At 54.1% G+C, this 15,930-nt stretch overlaps 1 protein-coding gene across 1 annotated transcript in view; it reads left to right on the top strand.

The window, feature by feature from the left end:
- Window positions 1-15,930, top strand: part of LOC104619115 (protein EFR3 homolog B-like) — a gene marked incomplete at its 5' end in the record, with an annotated part of 21,800 nt that overhangs the window by 3,656 nt on the left and 2,214 nt on the right. Inside the window, 15 exon segments of the mRNA XM_010284890.1 lie at window positions 2,313-2,434; window positions 4,555-4,704; window positions 5,761-5,895; window positions 6,251-6,329; window positions 7,703-7,838; window positions 8,385-8,546; window positions 9,153-9,264; window positions 11,796-11,847; window positions 12,079-12,251; window positions 12,924-12,999; window positions 13,846-14,007; window positions 14,321-14,452; window positions 14,561-14,628; window positions 15,364-15,491; window positions 15,898-15,930. The exon segment at window positions 15,898-15,930 is cut by the window's right edge and continues 11 nt beyond it. Of these exon segments, the coding sequence (XP_010283192.1) occupies window positions 2,313-2,434; window positions 4,555-4,704; window positions 5,761-5,895; window positions 6,251-6,329; window positions 7,703-7,838; window positions 8,385-8,546; window positions 9,153-9,264; window positions 11,796-11,847; window positions 12,079-12,251; window positions 12,924-12,999; window positions 13,846-14,007; window positions 14,321-14,452; window positions 14,561-14,628; window positions 15,364-15,491; window positions 15,898-15,930 (1,720 nt within the window).

Raw genomic sequence — 15,930 nt, 5'->3', positions numbered from 1 at the left:
GTTTTCATACCTGCAAGTTCGGGCGACAGACAAGCCATTTCTTTCCTTTATTTCACGACGCTTCGTAGCCACAGGATGCTTGGGACAGCTCTCCCAGAGCTGCCCTGGGGAGCCCCCATTGCTGCTCTTCACTCTCCGTCCTGCCCTCGCCTCTGGTTGCACGTGGAATTGCCATGAGCTTAAAAAACCCCACTTTGTGCGCTGCCTGGTGCAGAGGTTTCTTACATAACAGCCCTGCATTTTTTCTGGTGAGTAAGAGGAGTTTATCAGTTGGAGTTGGTCCCTGCACTCTGGGAACTGTTCCTGGCGGGGCTGAGCCGGCTCCTTCGCTTGCGCAGAGCCAGCTTTTGCAGCTGACGTTATTAATAGCCCAGCGCAGCGGGTGCATGCTAATCAGCATAAAATCACATTTCTGTGCGATGCTCTGGGACGGCCAGGCTGGCTTTGCCAGTGTGGAGGGGCACTGGTAGGCTGTTTGCCTGCTGCTCTGCTGGATGCCAGCAAATGCAGAAAGCAAAAAGTGAGAAAAGCCTGCTGATAGAGTTGGGGTAACGAGGGAGCTCCCGTGCAGCATGGCATCTCCAGAGGGTGCTGAGCACCCTAAGAAATGTTGAGTGGACAGGTAACCTCTTGGAAGTAGGTTAGATCTTCCCAGCTGGAAGAGGAACCCAATAGTCCTGGCTCAGGAGAAGCTTGCCCGAGTGACATGGGATAGCTCGGTGCCACCGCAGAGTTTCATGCCACACTGTCGTAAGCAATGGGGCTGCACCGGCATCAGCACTGCACTGCGGTGCAGCGTCCGTGTCTGGCAGAAGCACAACTTGCACACGGTGTGAGCAGGTGCCCGTAGCAGGAGATCACAGAATCACACAGAATCACTAGGTTGGAAAGGACCTTCAAGATTATCAAGGCCAACCATTAACCCAACGCCACCGTGCCCCCTGAACATAGAGATGTCTCACTCAGAGGAGCGGTAGGGGTGTGCAGCTGAATCCTCTGCCTCTGCTGTTGGGTCAGGGCTGGGATCTTTCCCAAGGGCTCCTTTGTGTCTCTTGGATGATTTTTCGAGCCTGGAAGAGAATATTTCTAATGAGCAGCTTCCAAGGCTGAGTGCATGGGCATCGTTGCTCTCCCAGTGCTGCTGGGTAGCAGTTAATAGCTGGGGTGGTTTGGGGGATTGCTTGGACAGGGAACATCCTCTCCCTTCATCGCATGCCCTTGCAAATGGCCTCAGCTTTCCCAGCGTGCTGAAGCAGATGCAGCACGGGAGCACAAGAACAGCCAGCAGACTTCTCTACCTAAAATCGTGGCAAGCAGCTGCTTTCACCCTTGCTCCGAGTAGGAGGATAAAGCACGGGGACTTGGTGGCACGGTGCTTGTCCCAGGCCAAGGATAAACCTCATCTGTTCACAACGCCAGGTGCTGTAGGGTGGGTACAGGCTGGATGCTCTGTATGTTCCAGCCAGGACCTGATGTCTTGTATTTTGTGGCAGCTCATGTGCTATTGAGGTTTTATTTACTTTTTCCTTTTTTAAAGCCACCCCTGTCAGCATGATTGAATAAGTGGAGGTTCCCCCTTCCTGCCTGACCATTTGTTCTCATATTTTTATGAATAAGTTTTGGAATTCAGAAGAAAGCTTGAAAAGATGGTTATCCTTTCTTCTTTCTTAATTCTCTCCCTGAAAGCTTAAAAGCCAGATCTGCTGGTCAGCTGGCATTTATGGTGAGCCCCGCGCCTTGTTGGCATGGCCATGCTGGAAGGGAGCAATGGGACCTCGTGCCACTGGGTGCTGCGGGCGAGATCTGGGATGTGGTTAAGAACCTGCTTGCAGTTGGTTTTTCCGCTGGCATTTCCAAGGCTGTTCCCCCGCCCCCGCAGCAGCATTTGGGAAATGTTGGTCAGGTTTTGTGCCACCTGGGAGGATGGAAAGAAGCTGCGGGCAAATTTATCTCCTGTTACTAGCATGTGCTGCATATCAGGGATCCCTAACTCAGAGCTTCGTTGCACCCCTAAATGCCCTTTACAGGGACCATTGGGGCTTGTGGTGAGGTTTGCAGCACCCGCAGCAGGGCCTGGGTGCTGATGGAGCTCGGTGGGACAGTATGATGGTACATTCCCACGTGGGGATCCCATGTCCTGGGTGCAGCTGGGCAGCCTGAGTTGTCATCCCGAGCGCACGCCAAGCTGCTGTAGTGAAAAGCCCTGTGTCACACTGCTGAAGCCCACAAATGCTTGCTGGTTTGGGTAGAAGTTTTAAGAATATTTTTGTTGTCATGCCTTCTGGGCTGACTCCCTCTTTCTTCTCTCCCAGTTCGTGAAGTTTGCCAACATTGAAGAGGACACTCCGTCTTATCACCGCAGCTATGACTTCTTTGTCTCCCGCTTCAGTGAGATGTGCCACTCCAGCCACGATGACCTGGACGTCCGGACAAAGTGAGTGCCATGAGTGGGGTGTCCCTGGCTCTGCCTGCTCTGTGACCGCATCCTGAGTGGGCTTCCCTGTGCCCCCAGCCCCTGCCTTTCCTGGACAAGTGCCTGCTTTTGGGGACAGGTTGGATGCAGGCCACACAGATTGACTGCTGTGTGCTGTGATGGAGATGCACAGTGATTCCCCAGAGCTGGGTGCACTCAGGCTGCTGTTCTTTACCCTCCCTTATTTTCCAAGCATTAAACCCTGTTGAATGCATGGGAGGATGAAAGAGGAGCCCAGAAAACACAGTGCAGCACATATCCCCCACAGCAACGGAGGCTGGATATTGTGTGCAGTATTACATGGGTGTGAGAGAAGTTGATTTGCATTTGCTGGGCTGAGAACAGGGCAGCTGTGCTTGCTCTGACCACTGCTAATGCCAGCACAAGGGACAAACGTGCCCTTGGGCTTCCAACTTTTTATCTTTGGGCAAAATGTGAGCGGGTAACACCTGCAGTCTGCTCATCACACGGCTGCCTCAGTGCATCTTTAAACATTTATTGTCCAGGGCCACGGCCTGCAGACAGCTGGAGCTCAGAGCAGGAGGTAAGGAAGTTATCCTGGCCCCGAAAGGAAGGATAATGATGATGATGGGAAGACTCCCACACTCTTAGCAAAATGAATGTTCACTCAAAAACTGCCTGCTGCAGCCATGTGGTCTGTTGTTTTTCACGTTTAAAGGCGGTGACATTTCTCTAGACAGCATCGAGGACTGACTTGCTTTGCTGTGATGAGAAATGTACCCCGGGGGGATTAATTACAACTAAAGCAGACAGATTAATGTTGTTTACCGCTGCCAAGTCCAGGCCTGTCAGTGGTGTATTTAAAAAGACCCGGCACTTGAAACGGCCCTGCGAGGCACGGATGGTATAGCACTTGTGGCTCTCACCAGGAAGCTCTGGGCAGCAGACAAGTTTTAAGGAAAGCCCAGATGACAGCCAGCATTTTGGCACATCGTGTTGGTGCCGTTCCCGGAGCTGCTGTACCAGGGACCAGCTCCCTTGCGGAGGGGTGAACCCATGAGGATTGCCACTCCTCACGGAGGCTTGTCTCCGAGGCCCGGGCTTGCCTCCTTTTAATGCTACAGGCTCAGGTTTGGGGTTTTTCTTCCTTAATAAGGAAATAATGCAGAAGGCTCATTATTTCCACTTGACCTTCAGGGCACTGGTGACGCTGACTAAATTGCATTGGAGACTGGAAGGGAGAGATTCTGCAGCTCCTGTAATTAAAAAGGAGCGCATTGCTTTCCTGGGCCCTTGGTCCTGCTCAAAGCTCCTTCCTCAAGAATTGTGTCTCGGTCAGATTATTGCCTTGATTAGATGTGCAAAATGTGTTATGGAGCCCTCAGAGCAGGTTATTTAATGTATTTATTTCTGCAGATAAGCACGTGCTATCTTTCTCAGACATCAGCAGTGGGTGTTCAGGGGCTGGTTTCAGACCTGGGAACCCTGCTGTGTGGTGGGATTTTTATTGATGACTTTATTGACTAGAGCAGAGTAAGGATCTTTGAACCCAGAAAGGACACAGATGTCAAAAACCACCTACGTTTTCCCTACCATCCAGCATCCCTGTGGGTGTAGCTCAAGTCTACAGTTGCTGGGAACGGGGGAAATGGGAAAACCCTCCATGCATGCCACAGCTGGAGAATGGAGACCTCCCAGGCCCAAAAACAATCCTGCAGAGAGGCCAGGCTCACCGGTGCCGCCTCTCCATCTTGGGTAGCATGTGCCATGAAGGTGGGTGGCTGCTGCTTGCCTGGGGGCCTCTTGGGAAGGACGGTGGATGGGAGCCGGCTGCTGCTGCCAGGATGATTTTAGCTGCTTCAGAGCCTTTCCTGCTCATGTCTGTTGGGCTACGGGAAGCCATGTCTCTCGGGAATGCGAGGCAGGAGGATTGCCCTGGGGTGCACCAGGCCTGGAGCTGGGAAGTGGAGCATCGCCTGCATGAACCCCTCCAGCAGCACAGAAATCAGTGTCTTCTCTCCAATTTCTTGCAGTTTCACCCATGTGTATATGTGTATACATGTGTAAAATAACATAGGCTATACAGATATGTAGGGTTTTGGTGTCAATTTGTTCCCCAGGATCCGGATGTCTGGCATTAAAGGCCTGCAAGGGGTGGTGAGGAAGACGGTGAACGATGAACTCCAAGCCAACATCTGGGACCCACAGCACATGGACAAAATCGTGCCCTCGCTGCTCTTCAACTTACAGCACGGGGAGGAGGCTGAAAGGTGAGTGCTTGCTGCTGCCATGACCCACCTGCTCTGCCAGCCTCTTTGGGGCCCTGGAGCTGCTTTTGCCAAGGTTTTGCAGGGCAGAAGCATTGCAAGCTGTGTCTGCAGTTCGTGAAAAGTGCGGTGAGTGGCCAGAGGGGAAACCCTGCAAGTAGAAGGATGCCGCAGGTGGCAGGAGCTCTGCGTGTCACCTTGTGCCGTGAAGGTTATTGCTATCTTGGCCACTGCAGGGCATCGTGGCTCCCGTGGAGGAAAGAGCTCTCTGCGCTCTCCCTGCAGTTAAGGCATGCTGTTTGCAAAGTCTCTGAGCTGCCCGTTCAGTGTGCTGACCTCTGGGAGGGATTCTTGCTTAAATGCTACCAAAGCAGTTATTTTAAAGCCAGGCAACAGGAATCTCAGGAACTGAAATGTGGCTTTGCTTGCTGTCCCTCCATTCTTCTGGCATAACCTCCCGCTGGCTGCGTGCTTGCCACCAGCTGGGTGTTTGAAGGGGATTTGCTTAGCTGAGAAGTGCAGAGCAGAGAAGCAGGTATGAATTCCTCCTGGGATTTTCCTTTTGGAGGTTAAGAGAGATGTATCAGCCCTGGGAAGTTGGCTTCTGGCCAGATGCCTTTCCCTTTTTTCTTGTAAACTGCAGCATCAAGGTGGAAAAAAGAATCCATGGTGTTTGTGTGATGCCAAACAAGCCTGACTGTGGAAAAAGGGGATGGATCTCCTCTGGGCTGTGCATGTTTAGGGTGATCCTGGCATGTCCCCCTCCTCTGTGACCCGTACACCCGTGCTGCTTTCTGATGTGGCTCAAATCCAGCAGCACTTTGTCATTGGGCCCTTCTGGAATGGAGCTGCCCCGTCTGCCTGGCAGGGTGACATTTGCCTGCTGCGGGGTGGCTGGGGTCTGTGCGAGGGGTAGCCCACGGCCCTGTGCAGAACGGGGTATGGGCAGATGCCACCATCATTTTGCTCCAACCCTCCCTGGCCGAATTTTGTGCCTCTTCTCCCCCACTGCTGCCACATACTCAGTGCTGCTCTCACCGCCCTCCTCTGCTTTTGCAGCCGCTCCCCCTCCCCGCTGCAAGCCACCGAGAAGGAGAAGGAGAGTCCTACGGAGCTGGCGGAGAGGTGTCTGCGGGAGCTGCTGGGCCGAGCGGCGTACGGCAACATCAAGAACGCCATCAAACCTGTCCTCATGTAAGTCATGCATCCCTCTTTTTTGGCACAAGGGAAACTGAGGCATGGGGAAACAGCCAGTGTGGGCCAGAGATGGGGCAAAGGCATGGGCTCCTACGGCTCCCCTCAGCATTGGTACTGGAGATGGGGACTGGGTTTCAGGCCGAGCTCTCATTTTTGGATGCAATGAGGAAGATGGCATGGCATAGATAGCTGTCGCTGAGCAAAGTCACCCTTGGAGAGGAGTTTGTGTCCCTGCCCTCGCCTGCAGTGTTTTCTCCCTGCTGCTTCTGGCTGTCCCTGGTGCTGCTTTGCACCCCTGCAGGGTTTGGGGGACCGACAGTTACTTTCTCCTCCGTTTCCATCTCTTCCCCAGCCACTTGGATAACCACTCACTCTGGGAGCCCAAGATCTTTGCCACCTGCTGCTTCAGGATCATCATGTACTCGATCCAGGTGGGGAGCTGGTGGGACTCCAGCCGGCAGCACCGGCCGGGGACACACATGCATGCCTGGGAGCACCCCCATCCACCCCCACAGCCGGGCTGAGTCAGAGCCGCCGCCGCATTGTCGTATCCCGGCGGTGCCGAGTCCGAGCGCTCACAATGAGCTCGGCTTCCAAGCGTGCTCCAAAGCAAGCTGGAAATGGGCACGGTCCGGGTGTACGGCAGCGTGGGCTGGGGGCCCCGCAGGTATGCGGGGAAATGGCTGGTAGGCGTTAGTCAGCCGGGCTGTGTGCCAGCCCTGCGTGTTTTAGGATGCTGCTCATGGAGCTTGTGTCTCAGTCCCGGCGGCGATTCCCTCCCTCTCAGCGGAAAGTGAAGCCCTGCTGAATCAGACGGGTTAACGGCACGCTGTGAAACACTCCAAGGGAAGCAGTTGGGCTCCGATGGAAAGCTGCCTCTTTCCAGATCACTGCCGTGTAAATCAACCCAAGCTCCTCTTCCCTACAGAAAAGGAGAGGGGCTGTCTGGGGTGAAACGTTCCCTGGGCAAACCAGGCATCGCCACAGTGCCTGCAGCCCAGCATCCATGTCCTTAGACCTGGGGGTGGTCAGAGGCAGACCCTGCCAGGCTCTTCCCTTCTCACTGGGGCCATGGAAATGCAGTTTAGATAAACCCCCAAGTGATGGGAAAAGGTCCATCCTTTCTTTTTCCATGTAAATCTCAATGAAACTCTTTGTGTGGGCCCCTGCATGCTGTCAGGCACAGTGCTGCCTTCCCTCCATGTTCCCACTCTGCTGGCGCTGTCCCAGACCTGCGGCCCCACTTCACTCCCCTTGGGAGTTTGCTTTGCTTTTGGACGTGACCAAGCCACGGCTCTGCTTGGAGAACTCTTAGAGTGAAAAGCAGATCACCACCGCCTGCTCTCATTTCTTGTTTTTAATCCTGTAAACTTCCTAAACCCCTTTACAGCACTACTAAATTTTATAAAATCCTGTTAATGCATATTGGAGGAGTAAGGTCACAATAACTCAGCAGGACCCTTTTGAAGTATAGATGTGTTTGGGAAACCCTGGCAAAAATCAAATCCCTTCCCCCTGAAATCCCCAGGATTAATTGTCACAATTTCCTTAGATCTGTACAGCTCTTTAGATTGTTTTTTCCTGTGCAAATTGGTCCAAGCTCTTGCTCAGTCATGTAAAACAGGCTTCTTCCAGGTGCCTCCTCTCATTTTGCATCCAGAGCTGTCTTGGAAAGAGCCAGGCAGAGACTCGGTGCAGCTGGGTGCCTGTGCATGATTCGTCCCTGGTAGCCACGTGGGTTACAGAAACGGGCTGTCACCTCGTGCATGCAGCACCCATGCTGACATTCATGCTCTCTTTCCAGCCGCAGCACTCGCATCTCGTGATCCAGCAGCTCCTGGGGCACCTGGATGCCAATAGCAAGAGTGCGGCCACCGTGCGCGCGGGCATCGTGGAGGTCCTCTCGGAGGCAGCGGTGATCGCAGCCTCTGGATCTGTTGGTAAGCGGATGAATTTATCATCTCCATCCATCTCTTCACCTTTTTGTTGCAGTGGGAGAGGTCCCAGAGGTTTGGGCTGGGCTCTGGTGTGCACCCAGGTGTGAGCTGGTGATGGGGGGATCCAGTCTGGAGCATCCAGGGGTGCTGGGGATCTGTTGGAGGCTGTTTCAGAGCTCCTGAGTGCAACGCCCATGTTCAGTGGCTGCAATGCCCACGTGCAGCCGCCTAAATCTGGAAGGTTGAATGCTGTGTTGGCCCTTGCCTTTCTGGCAGTGGGCAAAGGGATTTTCAGGGCTCCTTTTCTGGACCTTACTGTGAATATGCTGAGCTGATGTTGCTCCTGGAAGGACATTTCTCTCCCGTCTTGACTGGGGAAGCTGGTGTGGGAACTGTGGTTCTGGCCAAACTGATTTTTAGTATGTTTATGGGGTAATGGAGTGCATAAACCACGCTGTCCTGGGGGAAACTACAGCCTCCATCTCCATGGGGAAAATTGCTGCTCTCCTCTGGCGATGCTCCACCGTCTCTCCCCTCTCGCCATCCCAGGCCCCACGGTGCTGGAGGTGTTTAACACCCTGCTGAGGCAGCTGCGGCTCAGCATTGACTACGCGCTGACGGGGAGCTACGACTGTGCCGCTGGCGTCAGCACCAAGATCATCAAGGAGCACGAGGAGAGGATGTTCCAGGAGGCCGTCATTAAAACCATAGGTGGGGTGTCCCGCGGTGCCCGGCGCAGGTGCGGGCGGTGCTGGTGGGTGGCCCCCTGCACGGTGGGTTTCTCCCTTTTTGCATCTGCAGGATTATCCAGAGTGAAACAAAGTCACCCTCACCCTAAAAGCGGTGGTGGGAAATGAGATTTATAGCGGTGGGTTATCAGCAGGTGGCATTGCAACCCCAGCCATCCCCAGCAGAGCTGCTGTGCACAGGCAGAGTCCTGTTTCTCCCTGGGTAGGAGACCCTGAGGAAGGGGGAGAGAGGGCAGGCACCAGCTTGCTGCAGCTGCTGGGCGTGGGCATGCACTAGCCCCAGAAAATGAAGGGGTAGAGACTGGGATTGGCAACTGTCAGCCTCACCCTGCCTGGGCCTGGGGCTGCCGCATCTGCGGCAAGACCCATCAAGACCTGATGGGTCTTGAACCACCCTGAAGGTAAAGCTGCCTGTGGGTACCGCTTCCAGGCGAGCTTGGGGGTCTATGGCTATGGGAGTCCGGCAGCCGGCTTGGAGTGGGGCAGGTAGGGAGACCCCATGGCACGGGGTGCTTTGGGGGTGGTGGGCTGCGCCTCACATGCTGCCAGCTCGCTCTTGTCCCCGCAGGGTCCTTCGCCAGCACGCTGCCCACCTACCAGCAGTCTGAGGTGATGGTCTTCATCATGAACAAGGTGCCGCTACCCTCCTCGCAGCCGTCCATTGAGGCTGGCAAAGCTGGGTAAGAATGGACGCCTTCCTCCCTCCTCGTTCTCCCCCCTGCCCTGCTCTCCCTGCCACTGTCCTGTTGGGGCAGGGTATAAGGCTTTGAACACAGAGATGTAAGTGCTGGGGAGCTCCTGAAACCATTCCCACCTTCAGGTGATTTTTGAGGACAGAGCTGGACATGGGCACATTATCAGAAAGGCTTAGTGTCGAGAGCTTCTGCCAAAGAGAAAAGGAAGCTGAGCAACATGCAATCCTTGTTTAAAATGCTTTGCTGTCTGCTGCAAATGTGATGACAAGGTCCCATTGAAACACTGGAGCATCAAGGGGGAAAGGTGTTTACAAGCAGTGGTGCTGCAGTTGAAGGCTGCATTTCTTCAGGTACCTGCTGAGAGATTCAGCAGTCAGGAGCTCGTTCCTGGGGTGTCATCCAAAACTAACCAGGAACTAAAAATATTAATGCGAGTGACTTCAGATGTCTCAGGGCAGCGAGGTGGCTGCTGGTGAGTGAGGGCTGCCTGTGGCTTTTGAGAATCATAGAATCATTTAGGTTGGAAAAGACCTTTAAGATCATCAAGGCCAACCGTTAACCCAGCACTACCAAACCAACCACTAAACCATGTCCCTGAGCACCACATCTACACGGCTTTTAAATCCCTCCAGGGATGGTGACTCCACCACATCCCTGAGCAGCCTGTTGCAGTGCTTGACAACCCTTTGGGTGAAGATGTTTTTCCTAATATCCAAACTAAACCTCCCCTGGCGCAACTTGAGGCCATTTCCTCTTGTCCTATCACTGGTTACTTGGGAGAAGAGACCAACCCCCACCTCACCACAACCCCCTTTCAGGCAGCTGTAGAGAGCAATGAGGGCTCCCCTCAGCCTCCTCTTCTCCAGACTAAACACCCCCAGTTCCCTCAGCCGCTCCTCATCAGACTTGTGCTCCAGACCCCTCCCCAGCTCCGTTGCCCTTCTCTGGACACGCTCCAGCACCTCAACGTCCTTCTTGGCGTGAGGGGCCCAACACTGAACACAGGATTCAAAGTGCGGCCAAAACGAGAAGCTCATGTATGGCTTCATGAGACTGGCTGCTCATCGCTGCCTCCCACCGCTGGCACGTGGCCCCTCTGAGCTGCCTCCGAGCTTTTATTAACATTGAGCAGGAGGTGATATTTATACTCGGCAGTGGAGGAAGAGAAGGAAAGGAAAACACCCAAACAACATAATTGCTTGAGAAGTGTGGGAGCAGACCATGAGAGCTATTTGGAGCGAGGGTATCAGTGCTGAAACATGTAGGTAAGGAGCAAACAGATTTTCATGCTATATTTATCTTCAAAGTACGGTCAGGCTCTTCCCACTTGTCTCTGACAGGAGAGAGACTTTGCCGGCTGATAGGAGACAGGCTTTGCTCCTCGCTTACATGGGGGTAATTCCCAATACCCGCGTTCAAGCCCCGTTCACACGGTGAGAGACACACTGGGTGCTGGGTGCCGTTCGGCCAAGGCAACTTTCTTTGCTGCAGGAGCAGAATCGGGCTCATAGCCTCAGGATGGCGGTCGCTTCTTGGTGCTAGGCTGGCTGTGCCAGGCTGTTTGTCACTGCTCCTTTATCTCCTTCCTTAGATCTGTACAGCTCTTTAGATAATTTTTTCCTGTGCAAATTGGTCCAAGCTCTTGCTCAGTCATGTAAAACAGGCTTCTTCCAGGTGCCTCCTCTCATTTTGCATCCAGAGCTGTCTTGGAAAGAGACGAGCTCACGAGTTTCCTCCGGGAGAGTTTTTTAATCGCATCGGATGCTGTGTGAAGGATGGTGCTTGCTCTGGGTGTGTAGGTGAACCAGGAGTTTGCAGGGGAGCTGCAGCCTGCAGTTTGGCTTCCAGGGATGCTGTCGTTTGCGGTGTAGCTCAGTCCCTGGGCAGAGGTAGGCAGCACAGGCAGCGTGTCATGGGTGATGGGACAGCCTGGAAATCCCTGTGTCCCTCTTCCAGTACAGGGCTAGGAAAAAATGAGTTCAGACAGTAGAGAATTCAAGATTTCCTCTTTTTTGCGTAAAAAAATGCCTCACGTAGCTGAGGTGGAAGCGTGATTCATGGTGGCTTTGCAAGAAGCAAGATGGAAGTGAGGAGCAGGGGTGCCTTCACAGGCAGGAGAGCTTGGACTTCATCTTGCCAGTGTTCAGCTGGTTAAAAGTGAGGAGCCTGTTCAGAGCTGGTGCCTGGCGTCCCTCGAGAGCTGCTGTGGGATGGGCACGTCCAGAGGGTGGTTCATCGTCCGGAGCTCAGCTTGTGCCTGCCTGGAGATGCGAGTGCTGCCCTGTTTCTGGTGCCTATGGCAGGATGTATACTTTGATATTCATCGTTCCTTTAGCAGCTTTTTTGCTGGCCGTTAAATCTGTTAAAAGAGACCTTTACAGCACAGCTGTTTGTGGTGGTGATTCTTGGGAAACTGGTCCTGCCCTTTCTGAGACTTTTCCATCCTTTGGGTATGGAAGGAGGGTTGTTTTGTTCTCACTTGGATTTTTACCATTTGTTTCTTCTCTCCATGACAGGGAGAACCGGAATCGGCTGACACAGATAATGCTTCTGAAGTCCCTCCTGCAGGTATGAACATGTCACCATCCCTGTGGGAGTGTCCAGCCCCCATGAGACATGTGAGGTCCCCAGCTGCTGGCACAGGGGAGCTGAGCTTGGAGACCCTCTCCTTTGGGGTGGGTTAGGAAGAACTCAAGCTGTAGTTAGTCTTCGTTGCTTGCATCCCCTCTTTCTTGGTGTGTTTTAACCCCCCTCAAGTGACACTGTCATGTTGCCTCCTTTTTTCTTTGATACTTGCAGGTCTCTACGGGCTTCCAGTGCAGTAACATGCTCACAGCACTTCCCAGTGCCTTCCTGGACAGGCTGCTCTCCGCAGCCCTCATGGAGGATGCAGAGATCCGCCTCTTTGTCCTGGAGATTCTCATCAGCTTCATCGATCGCCACGGGAACCGGCAAAAGTTCTCCACCATCAGGTATGTCCCGGGGGGTTGCAGGGACCTGCAGACCCTGCGGGGCAGGCTTGGGAGGGAGATCTGCTGGACTGAGAGCGCTGGCAGGGTTATTAATAAGCCTGGTACCAGTTCTGGGGTGGTTTGATGCTGCAGATCAGTGATCTGCTAAGAGCCACAAGGGTGTGGGGGGGTATCTCTGAGAGGCTGTGCCCAGAGGTACGTGGGATCACGCTGCTGAACGTAACCGTGGTTAGACAGTGGTCCCAGGAGGATGTGCAGGAGCAATAACCTTCTCGAGTGGGTTCATCAATTGCATGGCATCCCCACAGATAGGCCTGCTGGGCACCTGTGTTGTCCATGCTGCGTTACCTTGGAAGAAGGTGTCTGTAATCCCAGATGGAAACATCTCCATGGCTTTTTGCTGTGGTCCTGCTAATCCACTTTGCTTGCACGCTTCTTTGTCAACTTGCCTTTGTGTTCCTGAGTGCCACTGCCTTGAAACCCTGTAGTGACTTGGCTCAGTACTCTTGGGTATCTGAATTGCTCAGATGGGTTTTTAAAGCCACCTTTAGCTTCCCCGCTCAGTTCCTCCCAGACGGCTCGTTCCCAGCCGGCAGCTCTCCAGGCGTGCGGGAATCGCGCCTCTTCCCTCCGGTGTCTGAGTTTTCCCTTCCCCTTGGCCTTTCCTTGCAGCACCATCAGCGACATCTCGGTTCTGAAGCTGAAAGTGGACAAATGCTCGCGCCAAGATACTGTCTTCATGAAGAAGGTAGTGTCAGGATCTGGGTCCTTGCACAGACCAGTGTGAGGACTGTGCCTCTGTTTCCCCAAGTCACGCTGAGTTTTGGAGTACCATGGTGCCTCTGAACTTGGGGGTGTCCCTGGGAAAAACCGGTGGGATTCAACCTCCATCAGCGCTTCACGCATGGGCCTTTCTAGACTCCTAAATCTGCTATTTGGCCCAGGGAATGAGTACCCCAGGATGTGCTGGTATCCCAAAAGCTATTTATCAAGTGGCTTTTGAAGTTACCTGATCTTATTTATTTTTATCTCGCACCTCCTCTCCCCTTTGAAACACTTCCAGGGTGGTGCAAAGCCCTCTGGAGCTAACTTGAGGCCAAGAGAGGATCAGTTTGTTACCTTATGCACACCAGGGAGCAGCAATGCAGCCCCTAAACCAAAAGCCGTCTCAGAGCTGAGTTTCCCTTGCACCAGCATGTGCCCTGCTCTGTCCCACGCCTTGCTGTCAAGCAGTGTGTCTCAGGGCTTTACTGTTCTGCTGTGGTCTGAGCCGTGATTTCTAGAATGCTTCTGCAACAGAGGCATCCTTTCTCTGGGCTCAGTGCTGCGGGTGCTGTTTGCCTTCCCTGGGCTCTGTGCTTGGACCTGCTGGCACCTCTTCCCCATCAGGGTCCAGCATTGAATGGTGAAACACCACCCGATAGTCACAGCTCCTTCTCCCTTCGTTTGCTTGGTGACTGGAGGAGCTCTGCTCCCTCCCGCATGGATGGAGGCCCCTTTGCTGGGTCCTGCTGCTTTTCTTTCTCTGCATTGATGGCAGTGTCACTCACAGGAGATGATCAGGAGGTAACCACGTCCTTCTGTGTCCCTACAGCATGGCCAGCATCTCTACCGGCACATCTACCTGATATGCAAGGAGGAGAGCAACATGCAGGCTCACTACGAGGCTCTCTACAGCATGCTGATGCTCATCAGCATCGAGCTGGCTAACGAGGAGGTCATGGTGGACCTCATCCGCCTGGTTCTGGCAGTGCAGGTAGGCAGAGGGGGAGCCGGGTACGCTGCTGGTGCCCCGCGCGTGGGGTGGATGGGCTGAGATACGATGGGAAGGAGCCTCTGGAAAAGGGGTTGTTTTGGAGTTGGGGTCTCTGAGGAAGGGGGATGCAAGTGCCTCACCTGCTCTGATCAGACCAATATGCTGGGGAGAGATCCCAGTCACCTTTCCAGCCTCTGAAATGCTGCAAACCCAAACTCCAAAAGTTGGGATGTTTGGAGGGCAGGTGAGGTAGATGGAGACCACGCTGGGGCCTTGTCCATCCTCATCTCCTGGGGCTGTGTCTCTGTTGCAGGAGATTGCCCAGATCAATGAGGATAACTTGACAGCATACAACCGCTGCGCGCTCTTCGCCCTTGGTGCAGCTTACCTGAACCTCATCAGCCAGCTCACCACTGTGCCCACCTTCTGCCAGCACATCCATGAGGTGTGAGGGATGTGGGATGCGGATGGGGCTGCAGCCTTGTCTGCAGCAGCATCGACTCTCCTGCCCACCCACGGCGCTTGAGCTTGGCTCCTTGCTTGTCTTCTGCAGGTCATCCAGATGCGACAGAAGGAAGCTCCCTATCTGCTCCCTGAAGACGTGTTTGTGGAGAGGCCCAGGTAAGAGCCTGGAAAATACTTTCTTCCCAACTATCTGCTCCTGAGGGATTGGCATCTGTAAGATCGTGGACCGTAATGGGTTTATCAGTCCTTCACTTGCCTGTGCTTGTCTCCTTTCCCACCTGGGGATGGCACAGTGGGAAGGACAGTGGTTTTCAGCCTGTTCAGAATCTGAGGAGGATCCCATGCAGCCAGGGAAGAGGCTGACCACCACAGCTTGCGCTCACAGCCAGCCAAATGCCGGGATCAGCTCTGCAGGCTGATCCTTTCTCCAGCAGCAGGATGGGTGTGGATCTGGTATATGATGCCGCTGCTCTGCCATGCCACCGACTCGAGGATGCCCGCTGTGTGCTGAGCATCCCCAGGCCAAGGCTGGCTGGGCTGTCCCGTTCCTGCTGGCACAGCCTTGGCACTGGTCACATTTGGTAGTGAGGTCCTTTACAGAGACACTGCCCCCAATGAGTGCCACTGCTCGCTAGAGCCATTCCCTAGGTCAGGGCGGTTCTCCTGAGTGCACCCGTACCCGTCATAGTGGGTCGAGAGCCCTTCTGGGACTCTGGCTTTGTGCTAGTGCGCACAGAAACAGCGTGCTGTATCCGGCTGTGCTGGAGTTAAGTGAAGCTATGAGGGCCTTCTCTTTCTGACTCAAAGGGGCTGGGAACCCTGCTGGCACAGTTCCCCTAGCAGGAGAAGTGCTGCCATCTCTTGTTTTTTTTTTTTTCTCCATCTCCATAGGTTGAGCAAGAGCCTTGACCGCCTGGGCCCGGAGGTCTTCTTCTGGCAGAGCAAGATCAGCGAGGTGCTGGGCGGCAGTGGCTACAACTCAGACCGGCTCAGCACACCCTACATCCCCCAGCTGACGGGTACGCAGCACCCTGGTACATCCCGGAGAACTGGGAGGGGAGGAAACTGGTCCCTTGCTCTACACAGTTATGGGAGCGTGAAGTTCTTGTGCTACATGTGGGCCTGTTGTTTTTCTGCTCTTGTTAGAGGTGCAACCTTGGGGAAACTGAGGGACAAAGTGGTTAATTAGGAACTTCCTGGGGTTGCCACATGTATGGCTGGCTGGCTGGAAGGAGCCATGAAGCCTGCTGGGCTCGGCTCCATCCTCAGTTCTGCTGGTTTGGATGAATTTGGGTGAATGGCTTAGATGGACTGTTACCCTGAGGATGTGACGTGAGGCCGTGTTCCCCGGGGGCTGCCTGTGCTCACCCCGCTGCCCCCGGCGTGGCTGTGATTAGCTCTTCTGCCCTTTCTCTTCCTCCCCAGATGAAGATCGCTTGTCCAAGAGGAAGAGCATTG

This window comes from Phaethon lepturus, unplaced genomic scaffold (assembly GCF_000687285.1).
Source record: "Phaethon lepturus isolate BGI_N335 unplaced genomic scaffold, ASM68728v1 scaffold8074, whole genome shotgun sequence".
In the NCBI taxonomy this organism is placed as follows: Eukaryota; Metazoa; Chordata; class Aves; order Phaethontiformes; family Phaethontidae; genus Phaethon; species Phaethon lepturus.
This window is presented reverse-complemented; position numbering and strand designations above follow the sequence as displayed.